The sequence below is a fragment of the Sorex araneus genome, chromosome 1, assembly GCF_027595985.1.
Source record: "Sorex araneus isolate mSorAra2 chromosome 1, mSorAra2.pri, whole genome shotgun sequence".
NCBI classification, from domain to species: Eukaryota; Metazoa; Chordata; class Mammalia; order Eulipotyphla; family Soricidae; genus Sorex; species Sorex araneus.
The window spans coordinates 371957436-371977570 of NC_073302.1; the positions used below are offsets into that span (position 1 = coordinate 371957436).

At 39.8% G+C, this 20135-nt stretch overlaps 1 protein-coding gene across 1 annotated transcript; it reads left to right on the forward strand.

Annotated features, from left to right (window-relative positions):
• Positions 1 to 18995: 18995 nt before the first annotated feature.
• Positions 18996 to 19523, forward strand: FERD3L (Fer3 like bHLH transcription factor). The gene has a single exon (XM_004602244.2). It carries the CDS (start codon positions 18996 to 18998, stop codon positions 19521 to 19523), a length of 528 nt encoding a protein of 175 aa, XP_004602301.2.
• Positions 19524 to 20135: the final 612 nt, after the last annotated feature.

Here is a 20135-nt window from a genome sequence, read left to right on the forward strand (position 1 = left end):
TAAATCTTAAAATAAAAATATGTTGATGTTGTATTAAGTATTTAGTATGCATTAATAAATTAATTTCATCTCTCCCTTTCGTATCTGGCTATGTGTCAGTTATCAGTGTACCACTTCTGCACTTCAAACCCACTTTTCATTATATGCTCTGAGATAATAGACTGGATTCTTTAAACACTTTGCTGTTGTAATTTACATGACTTTAAGCTTTATCTGTCGATGCCATTAGAGGAATACTGCAGGAGAAAGAAGGCTGCCTTCCTAATTCTCATTGTTGATATTTTGGGCTTGATCTCATGCTTGCTGCCATTCTCAGCAGTATGGGTGTTAGAATATCTGCTGGTGCTCTGCTCTAACCAAATATCCAAAGTACACAATCTCTCAGAAGTCTCTAAGCCCCACCCTAAGTTCATCTATCACCTTCCCATATTCCTTCCAATATCATCATCATCATCATCATCATCATCATCATCATCATCATCATCATCATCATCATCATCATCATCATCATCATCCCGTTGATCACTGAATTTCTCTAGTGGTCTCAGTAATGTCTCCATTCGTCCTAGCCCTGAGATTTTAGGAGCCTCTCTTTACTCGTCCTTCCCAATGATGCTGCATTGGAGGTTCTTTCAGGGTCAGGAGAATGAGACCCAGTTTGTTATTGGTTTTGGCATATTAATACACCATGGGGACCTTGTGAGGCTCTCCCTTGTGGGCAGGAAAATCCGGAGAGTTTGCCAGGTTTTCCCAGAGAAGTAGGCTATAAGATGTCTTCAGGGAGTTTGCTTTTAAGTCTCTGGATGCTGGCCGTGGATGGGATTACACGGCACCAGGGGGGTAGTCCCTGAGTGTGACTGCTAGCTACTGGGAAATGGGAAATCTGGGCGGAGGTAGGCCTAGTCCTGATCCAAGCAGGCTTGGGGGTCTCAGCCCTGGGTCCCACATACCTGGGTTCCTCTGTCGGTACCTTCATGCATGAGGCTTGTTGGAACGTATGGAGAGGGGCCTTGAGCATGGCTGTGGCTAGGTTCCAGAAGTCTTTGGCTGCCGGGAGCTCTGCTCAAGGTGGAGAGGGAAGCTGGAGCCCATCCATTCTGAGGGGCCCTGGGGAAGACAGCAGGTGTGCAGACAAGAGACTGTCTGTGTCGCCTCTCTTCTGGGAGCTTGCTTCCAATATAGACATGCTTATTAGAGGTCACATACAATGATGCCCCAAATAAATGCTCATGGTGCCTGTATATTAGTCATGGCTCAGTTACACTCCCCAAAGTTGTTTCTTGCTGCCCAGAGACTATTTGGTCCAAGCAATTTAGCAGACTTTCCCAGTACCCAGGGGACTAAAAACTGAGCTTTCTCCAAGGAAGTCTGAATCTTAGTCATAAGGCTGTTCCCCTCTTTCAGGGTAATCACTGTCACTGTATCACTGTCATCCCTTTGCTCATCGATTTGCTCGAGCAGGCACCAGTAATGTCTTCATTGTAAGACTTGTTACTACTGTTTTTGGCATATCGATTATGCCACAGGTAGCTTGCCATGCTCCGCTGCGTGAATGAGATACTCTAGGTAGCTTCCCAGGCTCTTTGAGAGAGGTGGAGGAATCGAATCCAGGTAGGCTGTGTGCAAAGCAAACGGCCTACCCACTATGCTAATTATTCCTTGAATAATTTCTTCATGCCTCTAGGACTTCCGAATATATCTCTTTTATCTGCATGATTAGTCTTCTTTCTTTGCCCAGTAATCCTTTCTAACAGACTTTCATTGTTTAAAGTACTCCATGAGGGGCTGGAGTAATAACACAGCAGGTAGGGCATTTGCCTTGCACCTGGAGGATCCCGATTCCCAGCATCCCGTATGGTCCCCTGAGCACCGTCAGGAGTGATTCCTGAGTGCAGAGTCAGGAGTAACCCCTGAGCATCGCCAGGTGTGACCCAAAAAGCAAAAATTTAAAAAAAGTACCTCATGATATTTGTCTCCTGATGGAACTCAAACTACTATAGATACAGATACAAAAAATTCCAAATTACATGTGGGCTTTACATTTTATGCAGACAGTGTTGTTCTATATATACCCAAGAAAGAGGAAGCAATAGAAAATCTTGGAAACTATAAACCTTTTATATTATATTTAAATAAAATTAAGAATTTAATGTTGTGGTGACTTACTACAACAAAGTAAATCAGATAAATGCCTTTTACCTCTGATCAGCAGGGTCATTTGCAAAGAATGAGACTGACAGATACAGTAGCATTTCCAGACTGCAAGCTAGACTCAACAGACAGACAGATAGCCCCCAATTGACCATTCATTGAACAGGATTCACCTTTGGTGAATTCACTCCAGACCTGTAACCTATTCTTTCCATTAACAGGTACTTTAAGAACAGTTAGCATTTACATTAAGAGCAAAGGCTGGATTATTTACATAGCAGTGGCCATAGGGTGATATACAATAGCAAGCACCTTTAAAGCATACTATCAAAAAGATGTTAATTTCCTATTCTATTCTTGCCTGGACCCAGTTTACTGCCCTCCTTTATAACTAAACTAGACCTGTTTTACTGAGGGAACTATCCTGACCTTGGGATCATAATTAAGGAACAATTTTCCACAGAAAATAATTTAAAGCTCTTTATAAGAGATATATAAAGATATTAAATTAGTACTTCAAAAAGATACTAAAATATGACTCTATATATTTATTCTCAAATATGTTATTGGAGAACGTCTGCAAGTCTGCCTAAGGAGTAGTTCATATCTATACAATGATCAAAGAAAAGAATGAAAAACATTTGTCTTGCAAACTGCCGCCCTCAGTTCCATCCCCCTGAACCACATATGAGCCCTGAATACCAAAGTAGCACATACGTAACATTAAACAGGATAACATAATCTCTGTCTACCAGAAAACATTTTGATTCCATAATTCTAGAAGCCTGTTTTTTAGCTAGTGTTTTGAAATATGTTGTTCTTGGAGCTGGAGTGATAGTAACACCAGAAGTACATCGGGGGGGGGGCACTTTAATTCATTTGTGGTGGACCCAGGGTTCAAGTTTTGCCAGAAGTGATCCCTGAGTGCAGAGCTAGGAACTGCTGGTATAGCCCCCAAACAAAAATATAATATTATTATTATTTTTAGTAAAGAAATGTTGCCCTCAAATCAAATGAGCATTGTTGCTTTAATTTAAGACCAAACTTGACATTTTTTGCAATATCAGTCCTCTAGGTTGGTGGGGAGAGTGGACTGCAGAAAGAACAAAATATTCAGAAAGGAGATGAAATAAGTGGCTAATATGACACCTGCAGACTTAAGGAGAAGAATCTAGACAGGTGAGCATTAGTTCTATCTAAGCTTTCCTCAAAACTATAGTAGTATACAGTGGATTTAATTATTTCTAACATTAAAATCTCAAAGATAGTATTTTAGGCTCTCAATTCAAAATGATGAACCTTAAGGAACCCCATGTTCATCGAAATTAATATGTTTTTCTTCAAAAACCAAACAAATCTTGAAATGGAACATTCCAGACCAACAATTTACTATGTTTACTATGGAGAGATAGCTAATCTACTTCTTTCCTTAGCTATTAGCTATAATCATATTGCTCTCTGTAGATGCTAAGAATGAAAATCAAAAATATTCATATGTTGGTCTAGAATGAGACAGGAAACTACTTGATCTGGCCTGGGTACATCTCACCGATGAGGGCCTGGAAAGTGGTCAAAAAACAGCACACGCTCAGACATAGCAAATGTCTCTCCTACAGTTACCATGCCTTCACTGTGCTCTACTTTAGTGATCCTCTGTCCCACAAAGTCAGCAAACCCCCAACACTTTCTTCAGAGAAGCACTTTATCAGCTGCAGTCATCAATCCAGGAAGCCAGACTGAGGCTCTGGTGGTACAGGCCCCTGGTGGTGCACTGGGTCTCCTTACCCATGTAGACCTGGAGATTCTGAGGACCACAAGCCTGTACTCAATGTGTAGATTACCTCTGGCAGACCCAAGAACAGTCAGGTGGTCTTAGGAGAGAGCAGGTACTCTTGGGGCTGAGAGAAGGCCACCTGCATCCCACACTGAGTGGCCCCCATGACTCACTCCCCATGCCTGCCACCTCTGCCACCACTTCTACAATAAGGACATAGGAGGATATAGGGTCTTTTTCTACAACCCATTGCAAGAACCTCCCCAACCACCATCACCTCGTGTCTCCTTGCTCCCCCACCACACCTGCTGCCCACCTACCCAGCGTCTGCATGAGAACTCGGAGATGCTGCTCTCTCCTCCAATTCTCAAGCAGTCTGGAGGATGAAGTGCTTCTGTTTGAGCTGAAAAGCTCAAAGACACTCCTCTGACCACTGGCAAAATCAAGAGGCCACACAGTGTGATTGGGCCACTAAACACCCATTGAGAGCCCAATGACCAGGAAAGTCTTTTGCACCTGTCCAGAAAGTCTTTATCCCAAGACTTGGCAACTGCTCAGTTGGCAACTGGCAAGATGGGCATGGGGCCTGCCCACTTGAAAGCTACCTGTACCCTGTCTGCCTGCCCTGGCACTGTTATCTGCTTGACGGGTGAGCAGCGCTGCCAGTCCCCAGCTGCCAAGAAGAGCAACATGAGGAAGAAGATGTAGGTCTGGGTAGGCCCCTGCTATGGACAACAGCTGTAAAACTATGAACTCCAGGTGTCTCCTTTTATTTTAGTATTAGGACTGGCCTAGATGAAAGGGGGGTTCTATAAGATTTGAAACTCATGAATAAGAAATACAGAAAGAGGAAAGCAAGATGGGTAAAGAGGAAAACAGACAGCAGGAAACTCTGGAAAAGTCTAAAGCCCCAGAGAAGACCCAATCTGTTATAATATTGTGATTTGGGATGCTTCTCATATGAGAGATGCAAATTGACAATAGTTAAATATATTATGGTAGTATTTTTCAGTGTTTATTAATTCTAGGAGAAACTCTGGATCAGCTCACATTCTGTGTATTCAGATCTTTGGTTTCAATAGCATGCCAAGTTTAAACCTGATATCCAAAACAAGGCTGAAGTTATAAGAGTGTGAGCTACAGTTAGAGGAATAGGAGTCTTATGAGTCTTGTTTATAGTTAAAGTATAGATAAATTGTCAGAAATGTTAATAAAAAAACACAGTTGTACCACTTTTCCTCTGAGATCTTAAAACATTAGACATAAGCATAGGGCTGGCAAAATCTTTGTCATACTCAGCATGCAGGAGATCCTGCTTCTATCTCTGGCACTGTATGTCCCCTACCCACCCCCAAGAGCCACAGGCAGTGAATATGAGCACAAAGTCAGGAGTGGGCACTGAGTTCTATTAGGCATGACTCCAAAACAAATATATATATATACATATATACACATATACACATATATGTATATGTTATGTTATATGTGTGTGTCTGTGTGTGTGTGTGTGTAGAGGCCGGAGCAATAGTATGACAGGCAGGGCCTTGCAGATGGCCAACCTGGGTTCAATTCCCGGCACCTGTTCTGGTCTCCTAAGTATCACCAAAAGTGATCTGAGTGCAGAGCCCAGAGTAAATCTTATGTAATCACCTCTGTTACCTTCAGTGTGTTACCATATTACAATTCTACCTTATAATGAACTAAAATTTTTGTCATACACTTTATTTGCTGTGTGTCCATGACAGTCTGTGCTCAGGATTTATTTCTGGTTCCATGCTAAGTAATCACTCCTGGTAGTGCTCAGGGGACTATATATGGAGCCAGGGATCAATCTCTGACTGACCACATGCAAAATAAGTGCCTGACCCATTGTACTATCTCTCCAGCCCATTATAATTCACTTTCAAATAGATACCAAAGGAAGATCATCAATCCAGAGTCCTGAAAGCTATTAAAAACTCAATTAATTATGAAAAAGAATAATAGAGCAAATTAATTGTACAAGAGCATAATTCTATTTAGCAGTACCAAAGATTAAACTTTGAAGCCTAAGATTACAGAGAGATATACTAAGAGTGAAGAAAAATGGAAGAATAAAAGTATAGAGTCTCCTTTTTTTTTGCCTTTTGGGTCATACCCAGAGATGCTCAGGGGTTACTCCTGGCTCTGCACTCAGGAATTACTTCTGGTGGTTCTCAGAGGACCATATGGGATGCCAGGTCGGCTGCTTGCAAGGCAGATGACCTACCCTTTGTACTATGGCTCCAGCTGCCAAAGTAGAGAGTCTTAATGATAGTTCTGTTGATCTGACCATCAGTGACTATGACAATCTGCTCTCAAAAGACCTTCAGTTTGTTTCTGAGAAAGCCATATAACTCCCAAAGGTAGAAGCAGAACAGACTTACAGAATTTAAGAACTAAATGAAATCCCAAGGGAATGCATATTAACGGTATAGGAAGAGGCAGTGAAAGTGTATATCAGAAGCTTGGAATGTGGTAGGTCATAGAAGCTAGGCCATGGATTAGATCTTCAAGCTTCTCATCACTCCCTGAACACCTGCCCTTGGTATGGGTGTTTTGCCAGGAGTAACATCCACAATTGCAAAAAGTTGTATAATAAGCCACTATGTCAGATAGATGACATTAATGCCACTTGGATGGTCAGAGACGCTATTTGTTTTATAATTTCAATTTTCCCTAGACATAGAGCAAAACTTGTGAGAGTTTCATCATGCATGATTCATGTAGCTAAAGACAGTAATGACTTCTACCATGATGATGGTTTTCTGTATCTATACTAACCAATATGGAGAGTCTGTAATCCTCAAATGATAGCTATAAGAAGCCACAAAGAGGCTAACACCAGTGGCAACATAACCAGAAAATCTTTACCATAGAAGGTTGGTAATCCAGAAAACAGAAAAATAGTTAGGGAGCTTTGCATTTTCAGTATTGTTAGTTTCGGTTCAACCAGAATTTTTAAGCTTAAGCAAAAATTACTTAAATTTAGAAGAGATAATAGGATAGAAACAAACCTGAATGATACTTCTCTTCATTGAAGAGAGAGAAGTAATGAAGAGTTTCCAAACAAAAATGCAAATAAAACAAATATGAATCTTAGAAGAAAACTTTCAAAAATATTGGATAAATACTGTATTTAGACTCTAGATTTTAGTATAAAATTTTTATACTATTCTTATATACCAGATTTTAGTATACAAAATATTAAGACATACGTTAGTGGAAAGCATCATAACTTGGTCATCAAACCCATGGGTTGAAACGTGTGTTTGATTTCTGATTTGAGCATTTACACTTGTGAATATATAAGCATTTAATGATGAGAATAATGAGAACTTTCTGCATGATATTGTGAATCCAATGAAATAATACATCTATATCACTTAATGCATACCAAGTAGTATCATCATTATTATACTGGTCTTTAATAACATCTTAATTGGAAGTAGATTGATTAACATGTATAATTCAGATTATACCTTTCAAAGGTATATAGTTAGTGGTTAAAGCTTGAAAAATACTGTTTAAGGTGCTGAGAAGCTAGCTAAATGTCAAATAGATAAAATCTTACCCTAATAAAGTATTTTGGTTTGAGTCCTCCAGAAAATAGATGCTGAAACTTCATTAGAAAATAATATGTGCTTTTGTAAGATGAGAAGTGTGCAAAATGTCCATAAAAGTTAAAGATAGAATAAGCAGAGCTGAGCAAAAAAAGGATTTCAGACTGTGGTATAGCTCTTACATCTGTGAAAAGGAAAGATGTGAAGTAGCAGAATTGTGGGGTGGGGGAAAGCATTAGACCATGATGTGTAAGCAACTTCTCAGTCAATACCATAGAGAGTTAGGAAGGGAGGCACTATCAATAAACTGCACTCCTCAGAGCTGAGTATATCTTTCTTCAAATAGAGATCTGACAGATGCACCACCATTGCTAACACAGTTCACTCATTGTAACACATGGGCTTATTACCTCTCCATATACATTAAGTTATGACTCATCCAGGATGCCACTTGGTCTCTTGCTGAGTGGAAAGGTAGGAGAAATCAGTGAAACCAAGTAGAATGCCATCATTACACAACTTGTTCAGGTTAAGTTTTTGTTTTGTTTTGTTTTCTCTTCTAGTTTCTATTCTAAAGTTCTCCCACCCTGATATTATCGCTATTGGTTTTGGAGGTTTATCTAATGACACTCATACTGTCTCTGCAATAATCTGAGTCTGGTAACTATAAGTCACAGACAAGGAAGTTCCAAGAACTTTCAAAGTGGATCAGCTGATTTGCATCTATTTTCCTCCTCTCATTAGAGAATAAGGTTTCCTCTTTCTACCTGCTGATCCCAGAGAGCTTTAGAAAGTCTATGTGGCTTTGTAGCTAATATCAGGGTCTCTGACTCTTGAGAATCCACTCAACTTGTACTGAATCTTAGCTCTGTTTTCTGCTTCTTCTGTGTTTCTACTGATGGAGTAAAAAGCTTGTTGTCTTCTTACTTTGTTTTAAGTCTTCTGTTAACTTCTTAAAACTATCATTATTCTTTATAACGAGGGGTTTTATTCTCCTGCTAGCTGCTTGAAATGTATTATTATTTTTCATTATGACAGTCATGGAATCATTTTAACAGCTAGCCAATTTCATTGTCCTTAAATACTCTGTATTCTCTTTTTTCAAAAGAATGAAGGCCTATTTAGGATAACCCCCTCCACTGGAACAGCTTCCCAAATCACCAACAGTGAATATTTTTGTAAATAGACTACAGTTTTGTGTTAGAAATAATCAGTGTTCCACACACCAGTCAGAATAGCAACAATCCAGCCCTCAAATTCTGATCTAATTGACCACTTCTTGAAAACATCCCCAGAAGGCACAATATCAGTTCAAATCCTTCAAAAACGAACTACTGTGATCAATTTTTAAAAGTGCACAAGTATGAGTTCTTTTACCGCTGCTCTTAGGTTTGAAGAGATGGGATACAAACTCTTATGAAAGATAAAAGGGGGGAATCAGGTTTGACTGGGAAGAGTTTAAAAGTATGAACATAATATTTGTCTAACATCTCTGAAAGAAAAAAGGGAGGAAGAATGAGGACTGGACAAAAACAAACTTCAAACTATGACACATAACTAAAAAAAAAAAAAGATTAGCAAGTACAACAGCACACTCTGGAAGAAAAACTGCTTTGTGTTTGTTTATAGACCACACCCAGTGGTGCCCAGGACTTACTCCTGGCTCTGTCCTCAGGGTTCAGTCCTGGTAGGCTCAGGGGACCATACGCAGCAACGGGGATTAAGCACAGGATGGCCACATGCAAGGCAAGTGCTCTGCCCACTGCAATAATGTTCCAGTCTCAGTCACTACTTTTTGAGAAGTCCCATACTGAGTATAAATGGCCAAGGTCCAATGTTCCTTTCTCAGTCTCTGGCATCATTTGTGCTGCAGCTGTCCAGAAACAGTATGACCTAACATTGCAGAAGATCCTTAAGGCCCTGAAATTGGAACGTGTTAGCTCACTGCAATTCTTTCCACTGAAAGAAATGATATGCACAACACATTTCCATGACTACTTGGAAGACAGGAGGAAGAGAACTTGTTTATATAGGGTGATCAGGGATTCCACTGATAAGGTAACATCCAGTGATTCAGGTAAGGTGTTTGCCTTGAACATAGCCAACCTGGTTTCAATCTCCAGCACTGCATCTGGTTCCATGTGATCCAGAGTGGTACCTGAGCACAAAGCCAGGAATAAGACCTGAGCACTTCTGGGTGTGGCCCCAAAACAAACAAATAAAACTAGTATTCAATAGTGTAACAGCCAAATTTTCAAATGCTTCAATGAAAGCAGTACATTCATTTTATTATATTTGGTTCTATTTCTTAGTAAAGTGTATGTTTTAATACACTGACTCCAATTTCTTAGTTTTCTAGGGTAAAAAAGGTTTAATTTTAGCAGTTCATATGTTTCAACTTAATACTATTTCACCATATCACAAAAAGAATTATATAATGGAAAGCACTTTTGGAAAATTACTAAATTTCAAAATCAAACATATAGTGTTTAATCTCCAGATACTCAAAAACTTACAGATTTAAGAATGACTGTCAAATCTATAACCTTTATTATAAAGGAAAGTCACTATTAACAATAATGTGCAAAAATGTAGTATATGAAATGAGAGGGGGAAGAAAATTATTTGGGAATAGTATTTTATGGCATCCTAAGGGGTGATTTTTTCCTTTCAACCTCTCTTATTTTCCACATGTTTTTTCAAAAAGAAGTGAAGAATTTGGAGAAGGTTCAAACAACTAATGTAAAAACTAATATAATTGAAATTTTGGAAAAAAGATTTATCCCAAGGCTAACTGAAATGAAATTCAGTCATATGCAGAGAAAAACCTGAGGCAAAATATATAACTGAGTTTAAGAAGTCTTCATAAATAATATTCAAAATACATATTTAATCTTTTAAAATGTACCTTTAATATATATGTGTAATATTTCAAATCAATGTATAGTTTTTTATGTGCCAGCCTAAAGCAACTCCATTGTAATAAATAAATTTGAGACGTGCTTGAAACATATTCTTTCAAGAAACATACTTCTTTCAATTAAACATATTAGTCAGCATTTGAGAGTTGCAACTCCACTTTACTAGTTCATCTCAAGTTCATCTCAAGTTCCAATGTTCTGTTGCTCTGTCAAACCAGGGCAGGACTCAGCAAACTATAGCCTAAACTCAGATTCCACCTGCCACCTATTTTGTACATAAAATACCATTTGAACTCAGTTCTATATTCATGTGTTTATGTGATGTTTTTTGGACTAGAGTGATAGCACAGCAGGTAGGGTGTTTGCCTTGCATGTGGCTGACCCAGGTTTGATTCCTCCATCCCTCTCATAGAGTTTGGCACGCTATCAAGAGTATCCTTCCCACATGGCAGAGCCTGGCAAGCTACTCATGGCATAGTCGATATGCCAAAAACAGTAACAAGTCTCACAATGGAGACTTTACTGGTGCCCACTTGAGCAAATTAATGAACAATGAGGCGACAGTACTACAGGGCTATAGTGTGACTATTTTCACATTTCAGATATAGAACTGGTAGTTATACATATCATAGGGACCTCAGTTTGTACTGTCTGGGTCTTCGTAGAAAGACCCAGTTTTACAAGTTTTACAAGAAAGTTTTACGAGTCCTTCAATAAGGTAACGTACTTGTCTGGTAGTCAATGTTCACAAACCACCTAAACACCAGCATTCCAGGCTCTTGGAATATAGCAAAAGACCAAGTGGGATGCAAATAATTTCTTTTCAAAAGACCAACTTGATTTTGTACATATAACTTGCATGCATTCACTGCTTAAAATTCAGTGAGATGAAAATTATGTCCAGTTAAAATGCTTATGGGCAGGTCTATGACTAAAAAGGAGAAGCAGATCAACATGAAAAACAGTGAGCAGTTTATTCCACAATTATCTACAGCATAAAGAAGGTGGTTGAGCACACACTGGTGGCTTATAATTGTGGTATATTTACATATCTGAGCCTCGGAACTAACAAAACTGAAAGCACTAAATCCAAACTACAACCAAACTTAAAGATGTACCTGTGAAGAATGCAAGTTTAGGAGTGAAAGGGAAACTGGAGATATCGGTGGGGCTACTGGTGACGGTTGATTATGGTGATGCAATTTGTGTTGGAAAATTGTAAGCCTAAAATTCAGCTATAAGTACCTGTGTAAATCATGGTGCCTTAATAAAATTTTTAAAAAATGGAGAGGGTCACACCTGGTGATGCACAGGAGTTACTCCTTGTTCTGCACTCAGGAATTACTTCTGGCGGTGCTCAGGGGACCATATGAGATGCTGGAAATCGAACCCAGGTCAGTCGCGTGCTAGGCAAATGCCCTACCAACTGTGCTATCACTCCAGTCCCAATAAAATATTTTTAAGTAAAGTAGCATTCATGGAAATAAAGGTGAAAATGAATGTGTCCTAGAAACAGATGCCTTATTGATTGACTAAGTTTTGACACATACTTTCCAAAGTAGAAGTTTCCATGTCTAGGATTTTTGCCTTTACTGATGCTTAAATGTCTTTCAGTGCAAAACCGTACTCATATCCTTAAGAGCATAACATCAAATTCGGAATGTATTTTCAATGACTACAAATAATGCTTTGATCCCTGCAACAGTAACTTTAGCCTGGTATAGAGTCTCATGTATAATATCTTCTCATTATCCTGGAATACTTCAGCCTAACTTGAAAAACTATAGCAACAGATTCAATTCAAATGCTCAACGGCATTTTCACTTTTCCTGTTTATCTCCCTACCATACTCATACACACTCTTGAGATACATGCTCAGCAACAAACAATTCCATAGCTCAACAATGAACAATTTTATATTTCTAAGTGCCTTATCTTAGCAAGTGTTTATAATAGGTTCCAGGGAATATGGAAATGGGTTTATTTAATAGGGCATAGGTCAACAAACTGAAGCTCAGGATGAAACATAGCTCACAGCCAAATATTGTAAAAATAGTTAGAGAAAACAATCATTCTGTTATTTATGTGTTGCCTTTATATATATATATACATATATATATATAAAACCAAGACAACTGTGACTGTCTATAGAGTCCTAAAAAGTACAAATTGTTTACTATTTGTCAATCCCTGAATGACAACATTATGAGAAACCCTTACTTCTATTTTAATTTAGGATTATAATTTTGAAAACAACTTGATTGAATCTCTGCCATTATATATTATATCTTGACTCTGAATAGAAGATATGCTAGAATTGTTTTCCTTTGATATTGCTTATTTTTCTAGAATTTCCAAGGTATTTGGAATCCTATTTCTAGAATTTCCAAGTATTCCTTTAATTTATAAAATTTTATAAATATAAAATGCACAAGTTTAATGAATAAATGGTAGTCTGGTAATAAAATGGTACTGTAAAATTGGGTAGCACTGTAACACTGTTCTCCCATTGTTCATCTATTTTCTTGAGTGGGCACCGGTAACGTCTCCATTGTGAGACTTTTTGTTACTGTTTTTGGCATACAGAATACTCCACAGGTAGCTTGCCAGGCTCTGCCATGCAGACAGGATATTCTTGGTAGCTTGCCAGGTTCTTTGAGAGGGACGGAGGAATCAAATGCAGGCTGTGCTCAAGTCGAATGCCCTACCCGCTGTACTATCGCTCCAGTCCATAGAAAACTTTAAAAAGTCTAGGATACACACTCAGTTACCTTTGTTACTCATACCATGCAAAATCCATATGTAACTTGCCTATCATTCTCATGGTAATGGTAGAATATAATCTTTCAGATGTTTTTTAATTTTATTTCATAGTTACACTCATCATTTCTTTTTTTAAAAAAATTTTCATTGAATCACTGTGAGATAGTTACAAGCTTTCATGTTTGGGTTACAATCACACAATGATCAAACACCCATCCTTCCCCACCACCAGTATCCCTGGTATACCCCCCCTTTTCCACCTTCCCCCTGCCTGTATGGCACACAGTATTCCCCATATTCTCTCTCTACATTTGGGCATTATGGCTTGCAACATAGACATTGAGAGGTCATCATGTTTGGTCCATTATCTACTTTTGGCACGCATCTCCCATCTCAACTGATTCATCCAGCCATCATTGTCTTGGTGATCCTTTCTCTATTCCATCTGCCTCCTCCCCTCTGCTCATGAAGCTGGCTTCCAGCTATTGGGCAATCCTCTTGGCCTTTGTATCTACTGTCCTTGGGTGTCAGTCTCATGTGATGTTATTCTATACTCCACAAGTGACACTCATCATTTCTTGGGAAATACTCCTGCCACAGTGCTCAGGGGTGTCTGTCTGCAGTATTTTGAGACCATGTGGAGCCAGTGATTGAATTCAGGACTCCCACATGCGAAGCACGTATTTTTTTCCTTTAAGTGATTTCTTTGCCCTGTTAATTAATTAGTCTTCAAGTGAAATAGCATCCTCAAGGTTTTAAAAAAGGTTAAGGGTTCTTAAACATGACAAAAATCTGTAACACTGGTCCCACCAAATGCTGGCAAGGATGTGGAGCAAGAGAAACTCTCATTCATTACTGATGGGAATGCAAAACACTGGAAGACATTTAAGCAGCTTCTAAAGAAACTAAATATATTCTTAGGATCAGAGGAATTTATCAGTAACTTATAAATGAAAATTGACATATTTTTTTCTGTTTCGCTGATTCTGGGCCACAACCAGATGTGCTCTGGGCTTACTGCTAGCTCTGCCCTCAGAAATCACTCCTGGTAAATATGTGGTACTTTAAGATCAAACCCGAGTTGACCTTGTGCAAGACAAATGCCCTATCAGCTGTATTATCATTCTGGCACCAAATTATTCTACTTTTAAATAAATACCTAACAAGAATGCAGAGAAGTTCTCAGTAATAATATATACAACATAGGGAAGGTGGAAAAATATATACACACATATACATATGTTTTATATATATGTATGTGTGTATATATGTGTGTATATGTGTGTGGTGTATGTATATATATATACCATATATATGTGTATATATATACCAAACAGCTATTGCAACAATATTGATAATTGGTAAACACTGGAAACTACCCAAATGGCCATCCATAATAGAATAAATAAATAATATTTATTCTGTAGCACTGTAGCACTGTTGTCCCGTTGTTCATCGATTTGCTCAAGCGGGCATTAGTAACATCTCCATTGTGAGACTTCTTGTTACTGTTTTTGGCATATTGAATATACAAGTAGTTTACCAGTTTCTGCCATGCGGAGGGGGTAGATTGCCAAGCTCTCCAAGAGGGATGGAGGAATCAAACCCGCATCGGCTGCATGCAAGCAAACACCCTACCTGATGTGTTATCGCTCCAGTCCAATATTTATTCATAAGATATTATTTTATTCAACAGTTAAAATGGGGCTGGAGGGATAGGAAAAATGGTGAGGTGCTTGCCTTGCATGCAATTGATTGTACTTGAAAATCCCTTTCACCAAATGTGAGAGAAGGGACAGGAAAGAAAGTATGGAGGTAAGGTTCATGCTTTGGATGCTGCCAAACCCAGTTTGACCCTGTCCAATGACAGGTGTGATCCCTGAACAAAGAGCCCTTAGTAATCCCTGAGCTCAGTCGGGTATAACTACTCCACCTCCACCCCAACTCCCAAGGAAAAACAAAACTGTTAAATAAAACCACAAGAGAGTACACAGAATTTTTTTTGTTGCTTAAAATTTGTTGAATCAATCTTAGAATACTGGAACAATGTTTTCAATAATGGCTAGTAAGAGAATATGAGTGCCAGGTTGCTGGGGAAAAGAGAAATTGTCTCAGGCTATAAGCTTAAGATTTCTCTGTTCTCACTTTATCTCCAAAGTCAATAAGCACCCTATTTCCTGATTTGGTTACTTGTATCACAGGTGTGTTTACTTTATAATAAATCATTTAGTCCAATTTATATGATTTACGAGTTTTTAAACAACTATATTGAACTTTAAAAACACATTGCAGGGTCAGGGAGAAAAAGGAGACCTAGCCTAGGTACACAGCACCAGTTAGTCCTCAAACACCAAGGCAGGAGCAGCCCCCCGGGGTCAAAAGGGTATGGCCTCTCTCCCCAAGATTTTATTCTGAAAAAGTAGAAACATAGAATATTTATTTATTCTTTCAACTCTAAAATCTGTCACAACCTGAACCATACATCATTTGAAATTGAGAAGAAGTTTCCATGTCAGTTGAAGGAATATTTCTTAGACCTTTATCCCTTCATTTATGACCAACATCTATTATCATGGTTGTCCTATTTTATAATTTCCCTCGAACTGCTTAATGATTTCATAAGTGTATGGGAAGTGAGGTGAAAAATGGAAGGACCGTTAGTTTTTCAGTTGTTTTTATTTTCACTTAGGAGATTTTATTTAAAATTTGAAAACATAATTCCCTGAGTGCTTTTTAATCTAGCTTTCTCTCCTTACAGTTCTTAATATTACTCTCCAGCCTCCTTGAAAATTATCATTCAGATTATTTTTATTTGTTTATTTTTTCTGTTTTGATTTTAAATGCAAGACAATAACATCTACAAAATATTTTATTTTCAATAAGGATAATAAATAAATATAAAATAAATAATAAAGTAATTTTATAGTTATTTCTTGAAACATATAAGCTGGTGGAAAGTTTGCCAAACTCTTTTTCAAAATTCACATATAGGTCACTGAATAATCATCTAAACTATAAATCTAAAATGCAAAGAAGTCAAGATAAATTTAACTTCCTTGATGCTAGGTTGTCGTTTTCTAATGTTTCTCTCTGAATTTAGAATGTATAAACTAAACCAATGGCTCCTTCCAAAGGGAAGAACTATTTTAAATGATTACTTAAAAAACTTAATACATAAGTATACATTTACTATGCTTACTTCTTATGGAATCAAATATCCTCAAAAATATTTTTAAAGTTATGTTTCAAACTAAGTAGAGATGAATAGTTCCACTTACTTTTTCATAATTAAAAAAAACAGAGGAATGTAATTTAAAGTTTGACTTTTTTGCACTAATTATGTCAATATTCGAACCATCAAAATAAACTAAAATTACTGCTTCATAATCAGTGATTTTTGTCATGAAAGTGGAGGAGTTATTTAATCTATTGCTACAGAAGAGATTATTGCAATGTTTTTTAAATTCCTTAATATTTCAAATCAATCTTTATTACTGGTTATGTTCATTTTGCATCCATTTCTGCTGATTGTTGAAATATTAGCTCCTTCAGATAAAGAAATTTATAAAAAAATTTAATCTAAGAAAATTATCTTTTAGAGTATCATTATATCTATGGCCTCTATTTTATTAAAATTTGACATTTAATTTTAATTGTTTTCTTTCATTGTATCCTAGTATTTGTTATGTAACTATAGTTTGATTTGGTGAAATATTTCATCTGCTTAAGTGTGTATTTTAAACAGAGGAAAAAAGTCACATTTGTCAACTAAAAGTCAACTATAAAAATGTTCCCAATCTTTAACAATACACTGAATTAAACAACAATAAGAAAGCATACTACTGGCTCTCAAAGCAGAAATTAGTTCTTGTATTTAGTATTCTTATAGAAGTTCCAATTCACTTTAATGCTTCAGTCTCAACTTTAAGAGAATGTAATTACAAACCAAACAGGAAATCGTAATCAAGGACTTTACTTTAATGACATATTTTTTAGGACAGAGAATGTCAATTCTTCTCTATCTGGCTTATCCACAACACAAATTGAGTGTGCACAGCAAACAAGAAAAAAGAAAATCAAAGAACAAACAGTAAATGAGAAGCCCAAATGTAAGTGAGTTAAAGAGGGAAAAATAATTATTCAAGGTAATAAGGCTTTAACCAAAGATTTCAACAAAACAGTATCAGCATATAAACTGAGAAACAAGGAAGAAGAAAAAGAAGTGTGCTTACCTGTTAGAAATAGGCGGGTGCTGGGAGCTGTCCAATGTACTAAGTGAACTTCATAGACACAATTTATTTTCCTAAAGAAAAATTGATGACCATAGGGATTCTCCCCTGTACCTCACTCAACTTTCCTACATTCATCTTTTTAGACTAGTCCTTCCAATTCATCTTTAAAATTATTTTCAATGTGCTCTTTAGTGCATAAATGCCTTTTTTAAAAAAACCCTACTCTGCATAATCAAATAAAACTTAACAATCAGAGGGGGTTTTTTTCAAATAACTTTATTTGAAAGTATTGGAGACAATATAAAAATCTGAAAATTTTCATTTTCATTATATCAAATTTTGAATCCTTTTTTCCTCAAGAAACAATGACTGGAACATAACCAAAAATCTCCCTTAAACGCAATTACAATTCACTAAAATATCTTTCTGAGTCTTTAGGGCAGACGATACAAATCAAGTAGGAAAGCGAACTAGCTGAAGTGTCAGAAACGTTCTTTGTTCACAAGGCATCAGCAATTTAAAAGCCCACCGGCTTTTCAACATAAGCTGAGCTGATAGACTCCCTGATTTATGAAAAAACAAATCTCTCTAAAGGAGATTGGCGTTATTCTGCTTTCCCCACTCACCCGCACTCCCTCCCTAGCATTGTACAGTAAAGCTCACTTAGAGAAAATATTCTCTCCGATTCCTTCACCACCTCCATCACCATCATAATTTCAGCCCTCCAATAAAATCCTGTAAGTCAGAGAGCTAGTAAGAAAAGCAAAGTCAAGTATCCCAATTGTCAGACTGATTACAACAAAACGAGCTTTAGAAGTCCGGGTTTGTACTGTGCAGGAAACCTGTTTGCCGTGCCCGGGCAGGAGAAAGCCGGTTCCAACAGCGACTCTGGGGAATGTGCTCTGGGCCCCCCCTACGGTGCTTACTTAAGCTAATGGAAGAGCTTGCCTTTCAGCGGCCGCTGCACCGGGATACCAGACAAACAGCTCCCCCGACCCCTGGCAGGCCGGGCCCCTCTTCAAGACATCATTAAAAGCCATGCACTTGTTTCACCCGCGTTGGAAGTTTTGGGTGGCAAGAGCTCGGGACGCCTCTCCTGAAGCCAGGGAGAAGCCAGCGCTCTGGAAAGCATCCTTGCTTTGAACTTCTTAAAAACCAAAGGTCGATGTGAGATGAGGAGCTAGAAGAACATTAATAACTGGCGTTGAGGATGAAAAAGGACACAGAACACATGGCAGGTAAGAGAAGGAGGGGGGGTGGGGGGATTGTTGCGGGGAAAGGAACTGTCCCTGGTGGTGAGTGAGTCCAGAGGATTTCCTAAGCGGGCACAGGTCCCCGTGCGTGTCCTTTGCTTACAGGAGCTGTTCTTCTCCCATCAGCCTGTAGAACAGGGATGCAGCCGAATCGCCCCTGCTGGCTGGACCAAACCCCTTCCCAGCTTGCTTCTGCAAATTAACTACCCCAGCGCCTTCGGTTATGACGCTCCTTCGCACCCGAGGCTGCTGACAAGCCCCCACGCCGCCTCGCCCCTCCCAGCCGAGACCCCGATGAGCCGCAGGGCCCGGGAGACCCGATGGCGCTCTACCCCAAGAGCTGCGTGGACGCCACCATGCTGGACTTTGTCGCAGACTTGGCCTCCTCGGGCCACCCTCTCCTCGGGGATTTCGAGCCTGGCGTCTGCTTTGGGGACCGAGACCTGTCCCGGGGTGAAGGAAGAGCCGGGGTGCGGGCGGGTCTGCCGGAGGGACACCCCGAGGAAGAGGAGGAAGAGGAGGAGGAAGAGGAGGAGGGCGGAGTAGACGACGGGGAGGAGGAAGGGGAGGAGGAGGGGGATGAAGAGGAGCCGGCGAGAGGCGCGTGTCTGCTTGGCCGCCCCAAGAGGAAGCGGGTGATCACCTCGGCGCAGCGCCAGGCCGCCAACATCCGCGAGAGGAAACGCATGTTCAACCTCAACGAGGCCTTCGACGAGCTGCGCAGGAAGGTGCCCACGTTCGCCTACGAGAAGAGGCTGTCGCGGATCGAGACCCTGCGCCTGGCCATCGTCTACATCTCCTTCATGACCGAGCTCCTGGACAGCTGCCAGAAGCAGGAGAGCGGCTGAGAGAGGCTGGGTGGGGCCACGCAAGGGGCGGGGGTGCAGGGGGTCGGCGCCTTCTCACCTGCAGAGCCCGCCCAGAGCTGCGTCACTTGGGGACCGCCCCCCACCTCCCGCTAGGGGCTGCGGCAGGACGAGGAGGGGGGACAGAGCGTGACCTCCTGGATCTAGACTCAGGTTTGCAAACTCCCGAGAGCTGCGTTGGTGGCCGTGGAACTGATGTCCCTGAGATCCACGGGATCGATGGAGAGCGCGGGGCCAAGTGGGAGTGGCCCCGGGGACCCTACCCCAGAGGACCAATAAGAAGGGGTGGAATAGGGAGGGAGCCGAGTCTCCGAGAGTTCGGGGCCCTCCCTGCCCTCCTTATCCTGACACCAATCTAGAGCAGACGCCAGTGGAGAGTGAAGGGTGCGAGTGTCCTGCAGGCTGCGGGAGTTCAAAGCCTCTGAACTCTCGGAGAGAGTTTCCTGGAGAGATGGGAACCAACCAGGCGACTGAGAAAGAGGGACCCTCAAAGGGGCCAGCCTCCGGTGCCCGTTCCATCTCTCTGTGCCTCTGTCTCTCTCCACTCCCTTCCTCCTTCTCTCCCTCGCTTTTACCCCTTCCTTTACCCCCCTC